General features: G+C 38.3%; 1 protein-coding gene across 1 annotated transcript in view; it reads right to left on the bottom strand.

Annotated features, from left to right (window-relative positions):
- The window catches only part of LOC148947356 (uncharacterized), a 273,633-nt gene that overhangs the window by 126,065 nt on the left and 130,041 nt on the right, over positions 1-17,527 (bottom strand). The window contains exon 4 of the mRNA XM_089095775.1: positions 3,180-3,269. Coding sequence (XP_088951901.1) covers positions 3,180-3,269 — 90 coding nt within the window. The remainder of the gene's footprint in view (positions 1-3,179; positions 3,270-17,527) is intronic.

Raw genomic sequence — 17,527 nt, 5'->3', positions numbered from 1 at the left:
CGCTCCTCCTCCATCCCAATCTATTCAAAGCCTCCCTTTTTACACCCGCCCAGGAAGTTCCCCTTTCCCTTAAATCTTACTGTACTACATCCTCCTATCAAAGACGAGGACGATCTATTTTCCGTTTAGCACTAAATGGTTGGCAGAAAAGAACAACCTTAGCAAATCTTTCATCCTTCATCCGCACAACATTCCCTAGCCACCTCAACCTTTCTTTCATTATAGCCCTAGAGAGCGGTATTGAACCACATTTTTCGTATAGCCTATTGTTTGAAATACGGTCAGTCAGCCGGGTACCCAGAACAACCCTTAAGCAATTTCTCTGGAAAACATCTAGCAAATCTTCATCCGCCCATGCATTAGAGCCATATTTGACCACTGCCGTCACTGTAGCTTCTAATATTCTAATCTTGGTTTGCAGAATTATCTTCCTGTTCTTCCAAACTTTTTTTTAACTGTGAAAAAACATCCCGAGCCTTGGCTATTCTACTTTTAACATCTTCACTGTTCCCACCATCTTTACTAATAATACTAACAAGGTAAGTGAAGCTGCCCACCTGATCAATTTTTTCATTACCCAACGTCACCTTTTCATCTTCGCTTATTCCTAGCCTTAATGACTTGGTCTTCTTAACATTAATTTTCCAACCTTATTCTAACACCCTGAACTCGCAAAACCTCTAAAAGTTCATTCATTTTGCCCACACTTTCATAGATGCTTAAATCATCAGCATAATCTAAGTCTAGGAGATTTTTCCTCCCAATTTAATTCCGAGGTCTCCCATTATACGACATTCAATTTTTTCAAGGGTAGAGAAGTCAGATTTCTGTTGAACGCGAAAATTGGCATCACCTTTGTAACACTAAATTTTAAAGAATCTAATTTTAAATTAATTTATTCCAAAACATATAAAAAATCGGTAATTAGTAGTGTAATATTATTATTAGATGTTTTTAGAAATTACAAGTAGGTTGCAAAGTCTCGAGTTGGTTTCAAAGGTTTTTTGAGAAAGTTTCTGCAAAATAACGTGTTCCAGGGTTCTCATTTGATCTGCCATCAGCGGTCTTATAGCCGAGGACGTACGAGAATATGGGCGGAGCTTTTATACGCGCCAAGACTGTAGTAGCCGAATATTACTGAGTGAGGATTTTACTGTATATTACTTATATACAGTGGTTCACAGAAATTACAACATAGTACAAAAGGCAGATTTTCCACAGGGAGTTAATTCCAGAAAATAAGCTTCTGAACACAAACTGTGTGAAAATAAATACGCAAGAATTAAAATTCGTGTAAATCTCAGTTAAAATTGCGTGAAAGACTCCCCATTCATCCACCTGCAAAAAGTCGACCTCACCATATTCCTAACCACAACTGACAAGGCACTATTCGCTTTTTGTATGAAAACTTGACCCAAAATGCCCACTTTCGGAAATTCAGAGAGTCGTAATTCAGTAGCCCTTTGAACATCGACTATCGAATGATGATAAAATTGCCATCTTTCAAGAAACATTAAAACCGCTGAACTGTAGAAAACGACTTATCGAAAACTGGCATAGGAAACTTTCATATCATTTCTATATATTTGTTTTTTCATCAGCTGATTTCCTCATCAGCTGATTTCCTCATCAGGTGACTCAGCAGCATTGCCGACCTGCACATGTCGAGATACACGAGACCATAGCTGTTTAAAAGATTAAAGAAAAAGCTCTAAACATCCGAGAATGAAAAAAAAAAAAAAAAAAAACTTGGACTTCCACAAAATCATAAAATTGCCCTCATTTGGATTTTTACTTAATCCTGAATTTTTCATAAGATCTAACAACGAGTTGGTAAAAACAAAGAGATTGAAGTAAGTACCAGCATATTGGTTCCGAGGGGGGGGGGTAAGTTTAACTAGAAAAAATGATAACAGAAAAAGCCGTAAAGCCTTTAAAGTGTTTTTAGGTATAAAAATGATAATGTGGGGCAGTCGTGATTTTTTTTTTCATACTATCCCTAAAAACTGAAATTTATAAAATTAAAAATTAAAGCGTAAAACGATCATAGAAAGCTGCTGAATAGTTATAATTTATAAAATGACTGCCCTATGCTTATCTTTCAGTCTAAGAAAATCCATTTTTTGGGTAACAGTAAAAAACAAATTCTTACTTTTTATGACATTTGGATACATGAGCGTTAAAGAAAAAATATTTACATTTTTTTAAAGGTGAGTAGTCTGTGATTGTCTGTAAATATTTGCATCCATTCTGCTATATCTACCCATTCTGGGGTATCTATGAATATTCTGCTAATATGTATCCTGTATTTTACCTATTTTAGTTTCTGATGGCTGTGTGTTCTTAATAATAAGGAATCAAATCCTTATAATTTATCTAAAGATTTTTATCAAGATAAAATAAATAGTTGAACAATAATTTAAAATTCATGACATAGCTTATTTTTCTCCTTTAAAATACAACACTAGATATACATTATGTTGAGTTTCATGCTGTCAATCGATTGGAAATGGCCCTTATTTTTGCCAAGTAATACCAATTTCTGAAAACCAGCATTATTGGGAGGGAGTTGCCCCCCCAAATAATTTGGAGAAAAAACGTTATATATCCCATACCCCTTGACTATCCGGATATGGATCCTATAAAATACTCCCCCCAATAAAAATACTGGAGATTTACCTTTGCCTCTGCACATTCCGAAACGATCGTTTGGGAATGTTTTTGCAGACTGACTCTACCAATTTAATGATGGGCGACCCATTCTTCACTACCCCTAAGTGTACAAGCTCCACCTCGCCGCGCCATCCTCCACCAAAACACATCACTCTACCACGCACCACTTGGTGTCCATCATTTCTGGGCAGCCAAGAATAGCCGGTAAATTTTTTGTTATTCATATTATTGATTTATGAATAAAGTAAACATACCACTCGATGCCTTACCCCGCATTTACATCGGAAATAAAATTTACCCCCACCCCCCTAATGTGCAAATATATACCCTGAATTGGTATATATAGGGGTGGGGTACAATTCATTTTTGACAAAAATGATTATTATATTTGGAAAGAGCATAAAAAAGACATCGAGTGGTATGTTTACTTTATTCGTAAGTCAATAATATAAATAACGAAAAATTTACCGAATAGCCAAGAATACAAAAAGCCAAGACAGAATTACCTCAACTGTATCCGAAACATCGGGCGCTCTGTTTTGATTCACTGAATAACTATCCAAGGTTGTGACCCCTTCGTCAGTCTTCGCGGCGTCCTAAAAGAAATAGACCATAGTTTAAAATATATCCCCATGAATATGACAGTTTTTAGTTTAATGGCCGGGCCACGTTAGAGTCAAACTTGTGGATGAAATGAAAATGTCGCACAACTACAGCATCAATAGTGTATCAAATAGGTAATTTTGTCGGATGAGCAACGTTCAACCTTCAAAGGTAATATTTATATCAAACAATTAAAGTACCGAGTCAAGGCTCATATTTTTGAAACTAAAAGCGGTAGAAGTCTGTAATAGCAGTTCCCTATCTGTAAGCGGCCAGATACAGAATTTAAGTTTGGGGAGTTTAATAAAAGTTGGGCTTCCCATTAATATTTTCCTTCCCTGTAGTTAGTGCAACTTTCCACCTTCTAGGGGTACGGCCTCTTCACCCCCGTGTATCCATCCATGTATCTGTGTGATGAATCTGGTAAAAGATACAAAGATGGTATATTAGTAGGCAATAGTTTTGAACAAACTAATGCTGATACTTTCAACACCAATTGTCTCCCATTTCAATTTTATTCTTCTGTAGTAAAATTGTGACATAAAAATTCAGGTTCAACACAAACCATTCAAAATCTTGGCTTCTTTTCAACAGGTGTGTGAACAACTAGGTTGTGATCAGGGCATAAAGCTAGACTGTGAAACGACCTGAATTTTATTTCCAATTCCGCAAAAATAAAATCTACTTTCATCTCCAATGTACTATGTTTGTGGTTAACAAACTTAAATAACTTGATTTATCTTTTTCCAAAATAAAAAAAGTGTAAAAAACCTGAAACCCATTTTTTTCCAAAAATTATTGTAAAAAAACAAAAATGTCTCAAGTCATGATTGCTCTTTACGATATTTTTGAATTAGAAGGGCAGTGCTGGATAAAATTTACTTCGTTTAGTCAAGTTTAGAAATTTCCGTCATTGGAACAGCACTATAACACACTTCGATTTCAAAATATTTAGGAGCGTTAAATTTCACGTACGTCACACCAAGACCTTAAACATGCTGGAAGGAGGAAATTAACTTTCAAGATCCTTCGACCAATATTGGCAGAAAAATAGGATTTTTTAGGGGGGGGGATTCTCAAGACAATAAAAAAACGTGAGTTAGATGAAAACAGAGAAGATTATGAGAAAAAGGCAAAAACAATGAGGCTATTGGGGGTCCCCCCCACAATCTATAAGTCTGTTCCAATTAATTCTCTGTAGTGCAGAGACAGTGCTAAGGAGTTTAGGCTATATAAGATTCTTTCTAGCCAAATCCTGTATATCAAGGCATGTTCAATTTCGAATATTCTGTCGTTATTTGTTTTTTTTTTTGCTTTTTGTAATAAAGTCATTGCTGCTGAAACAAAAATATTCATAGATGGTTTGGCTCGTAAAATATTTGCAGGCTTTTTATTTTATTTTTTTCTTTCTTTTTTAAACTGACTAAAGCGTATTTGAAACTTTCGTCTTCAACGTCCTGATATTTCAGACTTTCGAAAACAGGGGAAAACTTATTGAAGATAAAACGAAGTCACGACAAAGTTTGGACATGAGCGAAATCAGCTTTTAGGATGATAATTAGACAAAAAACATCCGGAAATTGTTGAAAACAGCAGGATGATCACTTTCATGTTTAAACTTGAATATCAAATGATTCAGGCAAAGACTAAACTTTATTTTCCAAAATGACGAAAATGAGACTTTAGAAAAGCAGTTGTTTTCGATTCCCATTCCATATGAAGAGCACTCTCTGCCCATTTTACGAGTTCTCGAGGGGATTCCAATTCCAAAATAATGTTCATAAAAAGACGCACGTCACGCCACTACGCAAATACGTTCTGAGATTACAATGGCTATACATGACGAGGGACAAAAACGAAGAAAAACATAGAAAAAAATTCACTTAAGAAACCCAACGAGGGTGATTTTCACAAAAGAAAATGATTTTTCGAAGAACTGAAAAAAAACTAAAACAACTCTGGTCAAACACTCCATGTAAGCTTGACGTAAATCCGTTCTGAGACTATAGTGGCTATGCATACGCTCGACGAAAAACAATCGAGGAAAAAAACGTTATTTTCGTGTTGTTTTCTTTTTCAACCGCCACCACGCATGACAGAAGTGAGTCAAGCGTTGCTATTTCATTTTATTTCAGATTTAATTTATCATATTTTATTTCATATTTTATATCTATTTCATTTTTTATTGGAAGTTGCAGAAATAACTATAATTAAGAATGGAAAAAAGGAAGAGAGTTATGACGACTGAAATACATTATAAATGTAACTAGAAATTGAAGGTAGGAATTTATGCTCGCCTTTCAGTACAAACAATTTTCTTTTTTTTTAGGCGAAACAGAGGATTGTTAGGAAAAAAAAAAGAATTAAAAAAAGAGAGCTCTAATAATAAATGAGACGAACTGGTCGGAGGCAGAGAATAAGGTCAATTTTCTATAATCGCACCCACCAGCCCTCTGGTCTAAAATCGAACATCACCAACTGGAGTTTGATAGAATCAGAAAACAAAACGAGTGTCTAATCCTTAAAAGGGAAAATTCTTTTATTTTATAAGCTACTTATAAAAGTATTAGGAAATTTTCAATTTACGAGCGATCCGACCAGTTCTATGCCTAACAAGTGAAGTCCAAACACCCCTCTTGCTTTAAACAAATGGCTTAGAAATTCCCTGTCCGGAGCACGCTTCTGCCACGTGACAAGGATTCTCACCCTAGCACAAGTTACAAATTACAAAAGCCAATGGAAATTGGAGGATGGGAAATAGTATTGACATGGGAAATGAAATTTTCGAAACATCTCGATGCACCATTTCATAATAGAATCACGACGAAAATTAAGACACATCATCTACAGCAATTCAAAAGACGTTTATGTGAATTTGTCAGAAAACTCGGATTAACATCCCCCTTCTCAATCAAGGCAATTTCTATTAATGGGATCACCACATTTTTTTGTCTTGTTTAATTTATTTAAGTTTTTCTTTTTTCAAAATTTATTACATCCTCGCCCAGTAATATAATCAACAATCGGAGCTTTTGTTACCAAATCTATTTTTGCAGTATTTTCGATGCTAGCACCAAGGACATCAAGACCAAACAAACTGCCACCTGGATCCATTTTAAGTCAATTCATGCCTGAAAACAACAATTTTCTAAGATTTTTAAAATGGTTGTTACACAATTACAAAGTTTTTAGGGCAATATTGCATTTTCATCAAAGTTGCCAAGCTTAACCTTGAAAAATAACATTAAAAAGTAATTGCTTTTTTCAGTAGTTACTTTTTTACTTTATTTAGACATTAATTTGATAACGCTTTTTGTTCGTCAAAAATTCAAACATTACCAGCATAGGCCTGTTAATTCCCAACGACAATTTCACCTTCAACGACAATATTTCAAACAGTAGGCTGCACGAAAAGTGTGGTTCCATCCCGCTTTCTAGGGCTATCAGAGGCAACGCTGTAGCATTGCCTATAGTAAAGGCCACACGACTCCAATGTTTTATTATTTATTTATTATTTTTTTCCCAGAGGCACTTCATATGGAAGGGGTCGTCGTATAAACTTCAAAGGGGGCTCATTCGATTGGAAATTGAGAGTTCTACTGCCCTTTCTAATAGTCGAAAATGATTGAAGGGCAACTAGCCCCCCCCCCCACGCCCATCATTCTCCCAAATACATCCAATAAAAATTTTGAGATAGCCATTTTGTCAGCGTAGTTGATTTCCAGATAGAAAATATTTTTTTGAGAAGGACACTCCCCCAAAACCCTCGGGGCAAGGGTTTTAAGTTATGCCCTGGGGGCATATAAGGTTTTTATAGAAGGCGTTGTCGCAGAAACTTCCAAACCGGCTCATTCAACTGGAAATCCAAAGGGCTAGTAACCTTTTTAATAGTCAAAAGTGATTGGAGGGCAGCTAGCCCCCCCCACGCCCATCATTTCCCTAAACACATCCAATCAGAATTTTGAGATAGCCATTTTGTTCAGCGTAGTTGATTTCCAGATAGAAAATATGTTTTTGAGGAGGACACTCCCCCACAACCCTCAGGGCAAGGGTTTTAAGTTATGCTCTGGGGTATATAAGGTTTTTATAGAAAGCGTTGTCGTAGAAACTTCAAAAAAGGCTAATTCGATTGGAAATTCAAAGGGCTAGTGCCCTTTTTAATAGTCAAAAGTGATTGGAGGGCAACTAGCCCCCCCCCACGTCCATCATTCCCCCAAACACATCGCGTCAAAATTTTGAGATAGCCATTTTGTTCAGCGTAGTTGATTTCCAGATAGAAAATATGTTTTTGAGGAGGACAATCCCCCACAACCCTCAGGGCAAGGGTTTTAAGTTATGCCCTGGGGGTATATAAGGTTTTTATAGAAGGCGTTGTCGTAGAAACTTCAAAAAAGGTTCATTCGATTAGAAATTCAAAGGGCTAGTGCCCTTTTTAATAGTCGAAAGTGATTGGAGGGCAACTAGCCCCCCCCCCCCCCCCACGCCCATCATTCCCCCAAACACATCCAACCAAAATTTTGAGATAGCCATTTTGTTCAGCGTAGTTGGATTTCCAGATAGAAAATATGTTTTTGAGGAGGACAATCCCCCAAAACCCTCAGGGCAAGGGTTTTAAAGTTATGCCCTGGGGGCATATAAGGTTTTTATAGAAGGCGTTGTCGTAGAAATTTCAAAAAATACCCATTCGATTAGAAATTCAAAGGGCCAGTGCCCTTTTTAATAGTCGAAAGTGACTGGGGGGCAACTAGCCCCCCCCCCCCCACGCAAATCATTTCCCCGAACACATCCAATCAGAATTTTGAGATAGCCATTTTGCTGAGCGTAGTTGATTTCCAAATAGAAAATATGTTTTTGAGGAGGACACTCCCCCAGAACCCTCAGGGCAAAGGTTTTAAGTTATGCCCTGGGGGATATAAGGTTTTTATAGAAGGTGTTGTGGTAGAAACTTCAAAAAAGGCTCATTCGATTGGAAATTGAGAGTTCTAGTGCCCTTTTTAATAGTCAAAAATGATTGAAGGGCAACTAGCCCCCCCACGTCCCGCATTACCCCAAACCCATCCAATCAGAATTGTAAGATAGCCCTTTTGTTCTGCGTAGTTTATTTTCAGATAGAAAATATGTTTTTGAGGAGGACACTCCCCCGAAACCCTCAGGGCAAGGGTTTTAAGTTATGCCCTGGGGGCATATAAGGTTTTTATAGAAGGCGTTGTCGTAGAAACTTCCAAACCGGTTCATTCAAATGGAAATCCAAAGGGCAAGTAACCTTTTCAATAGTCAAAAGTGATTGGAGGGCAACCAGCCCCCCCACGCCTATCCTTTCTCCAAACGCATCCCATCAAAATTTTTAGATACCTATTTTGTTCAGCGTAGTTGATTTTTAGATAGAAAATATATTTTTGAGGAGGAAACTCCCCCAGAACCCTCGGGGACGGGGTTTTAAGTTATGCCCCGGGGCATATAAGGTTGTTATAGAAGGCGGTGTCGTAGAAACTTCAAAAAAGGATCAATCGATGGGAAATTCAAAGGGATAGTGCCCTTTTTAATAGTCGAAAGTGATTGGAGGGCAACTAGCCCCCCCCACGCTCATCATTCCCCCAAACACATCCAATCAAAATTTAGAGATAGCCATTTTGTTCAGCGTAGTTGATTTCCAGATAGAAGATATGTTTTTGAGGAGGACAATCCCCCAGGCCCCTCAGGGCAAGGGTTTTAAGTTATGCCCTGGGGGTATAAAAGGTTTTTATAGAAGGCGTTGTCGTAGAAACTTCAAAAAAATACCCATTCGATTAGAAATTCAAAGGGCCAGTGCTCTTTTGAATAGTCGGAAGTTACTGGGGGGGGGGGCAAATAGCCCCCCCCCCACGCCAAACATTTCCCCGCACACATCCAATCAGCATTTTGAGATAGCCATTTTGCTGAGCGTAGTTGATTTCCAGATAGAAATTATGTTTTTGAGGAGGACACTCCCCCAGAACCCTCAGGGCAAAGGTTTTAAGTTATGCCCTGGGGGCATATAAGGTTTTTATAGAAGGCGTTGTCGTAGAAACTTCAAAAAAGGCTCATTCGATTGGAAATTCAAAGGGATAGTGCCCTTTTTAATAGTCGAAAGTGATTGGAGGGCAACTAGCCCCCCCCACGCCCATCATTCCCCCAAACTCATCGGATCAAAATTCTGAGATAGCCATTTTGTTCGGCGTAGTTGATTTCCAGATAGAAAATATGTTTTTGAGGAGGACAATCCCCAAAAACCCTCAGGGCTAGGGTTTTAAGTTATGCCCTGGGGGCATATAAGGTTTTTATAGAAGGCGTTGTCGTAGAAACTTCAAAAAAGACCCATTCGATTAGAAATTCAAAGGGCCAGTGCCCTTTTTAATAGTCGAAAGTCATTGGAGGGCAACTAGCCCCCCCAAACCCATCATTCCCCCAAACACATCCAATCAAAATTTTGAGATAGCCATTTTGTTCAGCGTAGTTGGATTTCCAGATAGAAAATATGTTTTTGAGGAGGACAATCCCCCAAAACCCTCAGGGCAAGGGTTTTAAATTTATGCCCTGGGGGCATATAAGGTTTTTATAGAAGGAGATGTCGTAGAAATTTCAAAAAATACCCATTCGATTAGAAATTCAAAGGGCCAGTGCCCTTTTTAATAGTCGAAAGTGACTGGGGGGCAACAAGCCCCCCCCCTACGCAAATCATTTCCCCGAACACATCCAATCAGAATTTTGAGATAGCCATTTTGCTGAGCGTAGTTGATTTCCAGATAGAAAATATGTTTTTGAGGAGGACACTCCCCCAGAACCCTCAGGGCAAAGGTTTTAAGTTATGCCCTGGGGGATATAATGTTTTTATAGAAGGTGTTGTGGTAGAAACTTCAAAAAAGGCTCATTCGATTGGAAATTGAGAGTTCTAGTGCCCTTTTTAATAGTCAAAAATGATTGAAGGGCAACTAGCCCCCCCCAAGTCCAGAATTCCCCCAAACACATCCAATCAAAATTTTGAGATAGCAATTTTGTTCACCGTAGTTGATTTTCAGATAGAAAATATGTTTTTGAGGAGGACACTCCCCCGAAACCCTCAGGGCAAGGGTTTTAAGTTATGCCCTGGGGGCATATAAGGTTTTTATAGAAGGCGTTGTCGTAGAAACTTCCAAACCGGTTCATTCAAATGGAAATCCACAGGGCCAGTAACCTTTTCAATAGTCAAAAGTGATTGAAGGGCAACTAGCCCACCCACGCCCTGCATTCCCCCAAACACATCCAATCAAAATTTTTAGATAGCCAATTTGTTCAGCGTAGTTGACTTCCAAATAGAAAATATGTTTTTGAGGAGGACACTCCCCCAGAACCCTCAGGGCAAGGGTTTTAATTTATGCCCCGGGGCATATAAGGTTTTTATAGAAGGCGTTGTCGTAGAAACTTCAAAAAAGGCTCATTCGATTGGAAATTCAAAGGGATAGTGCCCTTTTTAAGAGTCGAAAGTGATTGAAGGCAACTAGCCCCCCCCCCCCACGCCCATCATTCCTCCAAACACATCCAGTCAAAATTTTGAGATGGCCGTTTTGTTCAGCGTAGTTGATTTCAAGATAGTAGATACGATTTTGAAAAGGACAATCCCCCACAACCCTCAGGGCAAGTTTTTTAAGTTATGCCCTGGGGGTATAAAAGGTTTTTATAGAAGGTGTTGTCGTAGAAACTTCAAAAAAATACCCATTCGATTAGAAATTCAAAGGGCCAGTGCTCTTTTGAATAGTCGGAAGTTACTGGGGGGGGGCAAATAGCCCCCCCCCACGCCAATCATTTCCCCGAACACATCCAATCAGAATTTTGAGATAGCCATTTTGCTGAGCGTAGTTGATTTCCAGATAGAAATTATGTTTTTGAGGAGGACACTCCCCCAGAACCCTCAGGGCAAAGGTTTTAAGTTATGCCCTGGGGGATATAGGGTTTTTATAGAAGGCGTTGTCGTAGAAACTTCAAAAAAGGCTCATTCGATTGTAAATTCAATGGCATAGTGCCCTTTTTAATAGTCGAAAGTGGTTGGAGGGCAACTAGCCCCCCCCACGCCCATCATTCCCCCAAACTCATCGGATCAAACTTCTGAGATAGCCATTTTGTTCGGCGTAGTTGATTTCCAGATAGAAAATACGTTTTTGAGGAGGACAATCCACCATAACCCTCAGGGCAAGGGTTTTAAGTTATGCCCTGGGGGCATATAAGGTTTTTATAGAAGGCGTTGTCGTAGAAACTTCAAAAAAGACTCATTCGATTAGAAATTCAAAGGGCCAGTGCCCTTTTTAATAGTCGAAAGTCATTGGAGGGCAACTAGCCCCCCCCCCCACACCCATCCAATCAAAATTTTGAGATAGCCATTTTGTTCAGCGTAGTTGGATTTCCAGATAGAAAATATGTTTTTGAGGAGGACAATCCCCCAAAACCCTCAGGGCAAGGGTTTTAAAGTTATGCCCTGGGGGCATATAAGGTTTTTATAGAAGGTGCTGTGGTAAAAACTTCAAAAAAGGCTCATTCGATTAGAAATTCAAAGGGCCAGTGCCCTTTTTAATAGTTGAAAGTGACTGGAGGGCAACTAGCCCCCCCCCCCACGCCCATCATTCCCCCAAACACATCCAATCACAATTTGATATAGCCATTTTATTAAACTTAGTTTTAAGTTCTGGAAATTAGGTCTTTGAGGATGACAACTGCCCCACAGCCCTCAGGGTGAGGGTTGTAAGTTATGCCCTGGGGGCATATAAGGTTTTGTATAGACAACGTTGTCGTAGAAACTTCAGAAAGGGCTCATTCCATTGGAAATTTAAATGGCTAGTTCCCTTTTTAATAGCCGAAAGTGATTTTAAGGCAACTGACACCCCTTCCACGCCCACGATTTCCCCAAACACATCCTATCAAAATTCTGATATAGCCATTTTGTTCAACGTAGTTGAAAGTTCTGGAAATTATATGTTTGAGCAGGACACTCCCCCCACAATCTTCACGGGCAAGGGTTATAAGTTATGCCCTGGTGGCATATATGGTTCTTATGGAAGGAATGCTCGTATAAACTTCAGAGAGGACTCATTTGATTGCAAACTGAAAGTTCTAGTTCACTTTTTAAGTGTCAAAAAATATTGGAGGGTAAGCAGCTTCCCCCCCCCCAAACCTTTTTTCCCAAATGCATCCGATAAAAATTTTAAGATAGATTTTTTGTTAAAAATAGTTCAAAGATGATATAACAAAAACTCCGTTGTCGACACAACCCACCAGGGCCCAGGGGCAGGTGCTGTAAGTTATGCCCTTGGGGCATATATGGATCTTATGGAAGGGATGCTCGTATAAAGTTCAAAGAGGGATAATTTGATTGGAAATTGAAAGAGATTGGAGGGCACCTATCCCCGCCCCCCTCCACACCTTTTTTCCTCAAACCCATCCGATAAGACCTTTGAGATAGCTTTTTGTCAATAGTTCAAAGACCATATAAAGAAAAATCAGGGGTCAACATAGCCCCCCAGGGCCCGAGGGCAGGTGTTGTAAGTTATGCTTTGGGGGAATATATGGTTCTTATTGAAGGGATGCTCGTAAAAATTCAGAGATGGCTCATTTGATTGGAAATTTAAAGTTCTAGTTCAGTTTTTTAGAGTAAAAAGAGATTGGAGGGAAACTAGCCCCCCCACGCCCCTTTTCCCCCAAATGCATCAAAGAAAAATTTTGAGCTATCCATTAATTTAAAAATTGCTCAAAAGTGAGATAAAAAAAACACAGGTGTCGTCACAACCCCCAAGGGTCCGGGGGAAGGCTTTGCAAGTTATGCCCCGGGGCATATATGTTCGTATGAAAGGGGTGCTCGTGTAAACTTCAGAGAGGGCTCATTTGATTGGATACTGAAAGTTCGAGCTCACTTTTTTAATTGTCAAAAGAGATCCGAGGGCAGCTACCCCCCCCCCCCCACGCCTTCTTTTTCAAAACACATCTGATGAAAATTTTGAGATTTTGTGACAAACCAATTGATGAAACCCAATTTTGTGACAATTTTTTTCTTTTGTACTTAATATGGAAAATAAACATTAAAATCATAGTAACATTTTGAACTGATGAGCTTTCAGCAATTAATATCATTATACATCAAATATTCAGTTTAATTTATTATCTCTTTTTTAAGTTGTTAAAGACGAAAGTGATTGGATACTGCCTCCTTTCCTAACTGTAAATAAAAACCAAAAGCCTACTGCGTCATTAACGCTTAACTGAAAACGGATTATATTACAAATATTTTCTTTTCCAGTTCTTACAGCATTGAAAATAAAAATCCAATTACAGTGAAATAAATTCTTGAACTGATGCATCTTTCAAAAATTAATATCATTATACATCAAAGATTCAATTTGATGTTGTTTATACTTTCCGAGATTGTTCAAGACGCATATAGTTTTCAGTAAAGCGCCAATGACGCAGCAGGTTTTAGACATTTACAGTGAGAGAAGGAGGTCATACCCAAACTCTTGTTTGTGGTGATTTTTGTTCGTTTCAAGCTCGATTTGCATATTCAATTTAAGTTTCACTCGTTTTAAGATTTATTTATTAATTTACATTAAAATCTATTATATGTTTTTTCCTATGATTGTTTATTTAATTTCTGTTCGTTTTAAGTTTCATTTATACTTCAATAGGAAAATATTTTTTTTCATTTTAAGCTTGATATTCATATTCCATCTAAGCATTGATCGATTTAAGATCTATTTATTCTTTTATATTATTACTTGTTGTATGTTTTTGCTATGATTTTTTAATTAGTTTATGTTTGTTTTGGGTTTCATTTATTCTTTAATAGTAATTTTTGGTCGTTCTGAGTTTGAATTTCAAAAGGTATTTGTATCTGCTGAGCTTAAGTTTAAAATGGCCTTTACTTTTCATTGAAAAACTTATTTTTCGGAAAGTTTTTTTTAAATTAATAATGAGTAAGGTTGAGATGGCTAGGGCACGTTCTGCGATGACAGATTGCCAAAAATTGTCTTTTTCGGCCAACCGTCTAAGGCTAAAGGGAAAGCAGGTCATCCGCGGTTGAGGTGGGAGGATGTCGCATAGAAACATTTAAGGGAAATGAGAACTTCCTAGGAGGGTGTAAAGAGGAAAGCTTAGAATAGATTAGGATGGAGGAGCAGCGTGCGTAGCTATTAGGCTAATACATTCTAAGACCACACAGGCTATACATGACAAATAAAACTCAGAGAGGAAAGAAAACAGCAAAATGAAAAATAAAATCAAAAAAGGTGAAAAAACGAGGATTTTGTCAGCCAGTGGCGAACCATGAAGAAGAAGAAATAAGCTTCGTTGGTTTCTTTTTCTTTTCTTTCTTTTTTGTTTAGCACTGAGGATGACTCGGCGGGGGTCCTTGTCGAAATATTTGCTTATTTCTTCTTCTTCATGGTTGGCCACTGGCTGACAAAATCCTCGTTTTTTCACCTTTTTTAATTTTATTTTTCATTTTGTTATTTTCTTTCGTCTCTGAGTTTCATTTACGTAGCTATTTTGGCCTCAGGTGGCATGGTGCTGCGGTGAGTTGTTAGTAGTAGTAGCAGTAGTAATTACACCTTCAAAGGAAAGTCCGCCTTCTTCAGCTCTTCGGTGCCATAAGTTTTTAGCTTATTTTTCGCTGATGTTTCTTTTTTAACTTTGGTAACCAGTACAACCAAAAATTGCATAACTGCATATAAAGACCTTTTCTATTAAAAATCGAATTCCCTATTCTTTTAAGATTTAACCTCCCCCCTCTCCAAAGTTTCGAGGTAAAAGGTGTGCTTTATTTCCGTCTGTGACGTTATTTCGTAGGGTCAATCACATTCCTTCCTGAAAAGTACGTCTGAAAGCCAAGTGGCCTCGTTTTTTTAAGACCTGAGTGGTTCTCCTGTGTTCCAGTGTGACGTTTCAAGATAGTAAAATGAATTAATAATCAAATTCCATTTGATTAGCTCTTCTGTGTGAAATTTTAACCCAGTAAGAAGAACGAAAAGCTTTGAGTCACAGATTTTTTACAAGCACCCCTTCTATTTTTTCAAGGGTGGACCCTCATTCAAGTACAGGTATTTCGTGGAAGCAATGTTAGAAGCAGTTTTTTTCTAATTTTTCTTCTAGCGTTTAAGTTTTGCAACTTCGAGATATTTCTTCCCGATATTGTTTTTTTTTTTATATCGGGTTGTTTATAGTCGGTTGTTTTTAACCGTTTATTTTTTCTGGCCTTTTGGGTCGTAGGAACTTGGTAGAGTGCCCATTCGATAGTAAAGTGAAAGTTCTAGAGCCATTTTAAAGAGTCGAAAGGATTAGAGGGTAACCAGTCGCTTCCCTTCAACTCTTTGTTACTTGCCCTAGTTTGAACCATTCCTCCAAACATATCCTCGATCCGTAAATTTGTTTTAAAAAAGCAGGTAAAAAATTATTTCTCCGGGGAAACAAAAAAAAAAAATTTGGTACTGGCACATTAGATGGGCCTTTACAAGGATACCAGTCACGAAAAACCCGCTACAGACGGGTTAATTAAAGAGACTAATGCAAAGCAAGGCGTGGTTTTCATTGCGTTTAAGATATTTAAACGGTTGTTTTTTGGGGTTTAGGGGGGGAGGTACCTAGGTTAGGTTACGTATTTACTAAATGCTATGATTTACCCCTCCCCCCACCGGCCCCACCCACTAATGTGCAAATATATAGCCCAAATTTGTTTATAAGCTATTATATATTCATCCTATTTATATTTTATTTCGTTAGCATTAACCAAACTTGACTTTTTAGAAAGGCCCATAGAGTGAACCAGTACCAAATATTTCTGTGACTCGTAGATTGGACTAAAAATTCAGGATATACCGTTATTTGTTTTCTGCTGTTAAAATTACATACTCGTTTCGAGGTATTTCATGTTTCCATTTTCTACGATTTATATATATTTTGCGAATCTTCAGAATCCATAGGCTACTAATAAACACAGCTATCTTAAAAGAATGTCCGAACGAAATAGAGATCACCAAGATTAGATGGAGAGGTGCTGCCACTAAATAATTAACGGAATACGGATTAAGGCTGCTTTGAAAAAGGGTTCACGGAAAATAATTTAATTAAAATGAGATTTAATCTGATAAAAGGGAGCGTAAAATCACTCGGCAATAGTTGATTAAGCCTAAGCAAAAGGGGAACAATTTAAGCAGAGATTAAGTGTTCGGAAGACTGTATAGAATTAGGCATAGATATATAATTACACATTAGGACTTAAAGAGACAAAAGAGAGCTGATAATATCTGTGGGAAAAAGCTATAGAAAGCAGTATCTGCAACTTAAATCCTTTATGAAAGTCTTTTTTTTTCAAATTGAATCCAAGGAGAATCCAAGACTCCAAGGAGACAGGTTGAGCTAGTAGAATATTAAATATAGAAAGTCAGACTCTTCAAAAAGGCGTAAAAAGTAAAGGTAAGTGAAACGGCGCTGGACTTTGCAGTTCATACCCCGTTTCTGATTTCCGTTACTTGGCCCTTTAGACAGGAAGTGTAATGGAGGTTAGAGCCAGCCATCCTGTGCATTCACACATCCCTCCTGTTCACCTTTCGTGGATATTTCCAGGTACCCATTTGTACTTACTTACTTGTACTTGTTGCATGTTCAAGTCGCATCCAGGCTCATCGTGGCGCACAGCAGACGACGACACGTTTCTTTTCAGAGATTTCGCTCGAGGGTGACAGGCTCTATAATTTCAAGCTAGTGACGATCCCAGCGTCGCCCAAATTTTCGGAAACCCCCAACAGGCTCTAGGTCAGCCTTGACTGTCGCAAGCCATGTTTTCTTCAGTCCTCCTGCTTCTTCTTATATGCTGGTAGTAGAAGGCATTTGAGGCATTTTTTGGTAATATGCTCTTCTGATCTCCACATGGTGTTACCAAACCACCTCAGATGCCTCATTTTTACAACATCAGGGACAAGTGGGCGATCCCAACCTCTTCTTCTGGCCTCTTCGTTCGAGACTCTGTCTGTGAGTCGAATTCCTAGTATATATCGCAGGCATTTGTGAACGTCCAAGTTTGACGCTTCCGCTTCTGCCACGCTTCGCAGAGTTCCCAAAAAGCTTAGCACACTCCCTAAGATGCTTAGCACAGTTCCGTCACGCTTGGCACGCGCCACTTGGTGCGTAACCCCCTCGGGCAATGAAATTTCTGGAGAGGCAAACGGCCCCACTTAAAAACTTGATTGATTCTTTTGTGAGAAAAAAATAAATAAATAATGAA

Source organism: Artemia sp. Qi Xiang Cuo, chromosome 10, assembly GCF_049724085.1.
Source record: "Artemia sp. Qi Xiang Cuo chromosome 10, ASM4972408v1, whole genome shotgun sequence".
Taxonomy (NCBI): Eukaryota; Metazoa; Arthropoda; class Branchiopoda; order Anostraca; family Artemiidae; genus Artemia; species Artemia sp. Qi Xiang Cuo.
The sequence above is the reverse complement of the archived record's forward strand: the minus strand, read 5'-3'. Positions and strand labels throughout refer to the sequence as shown.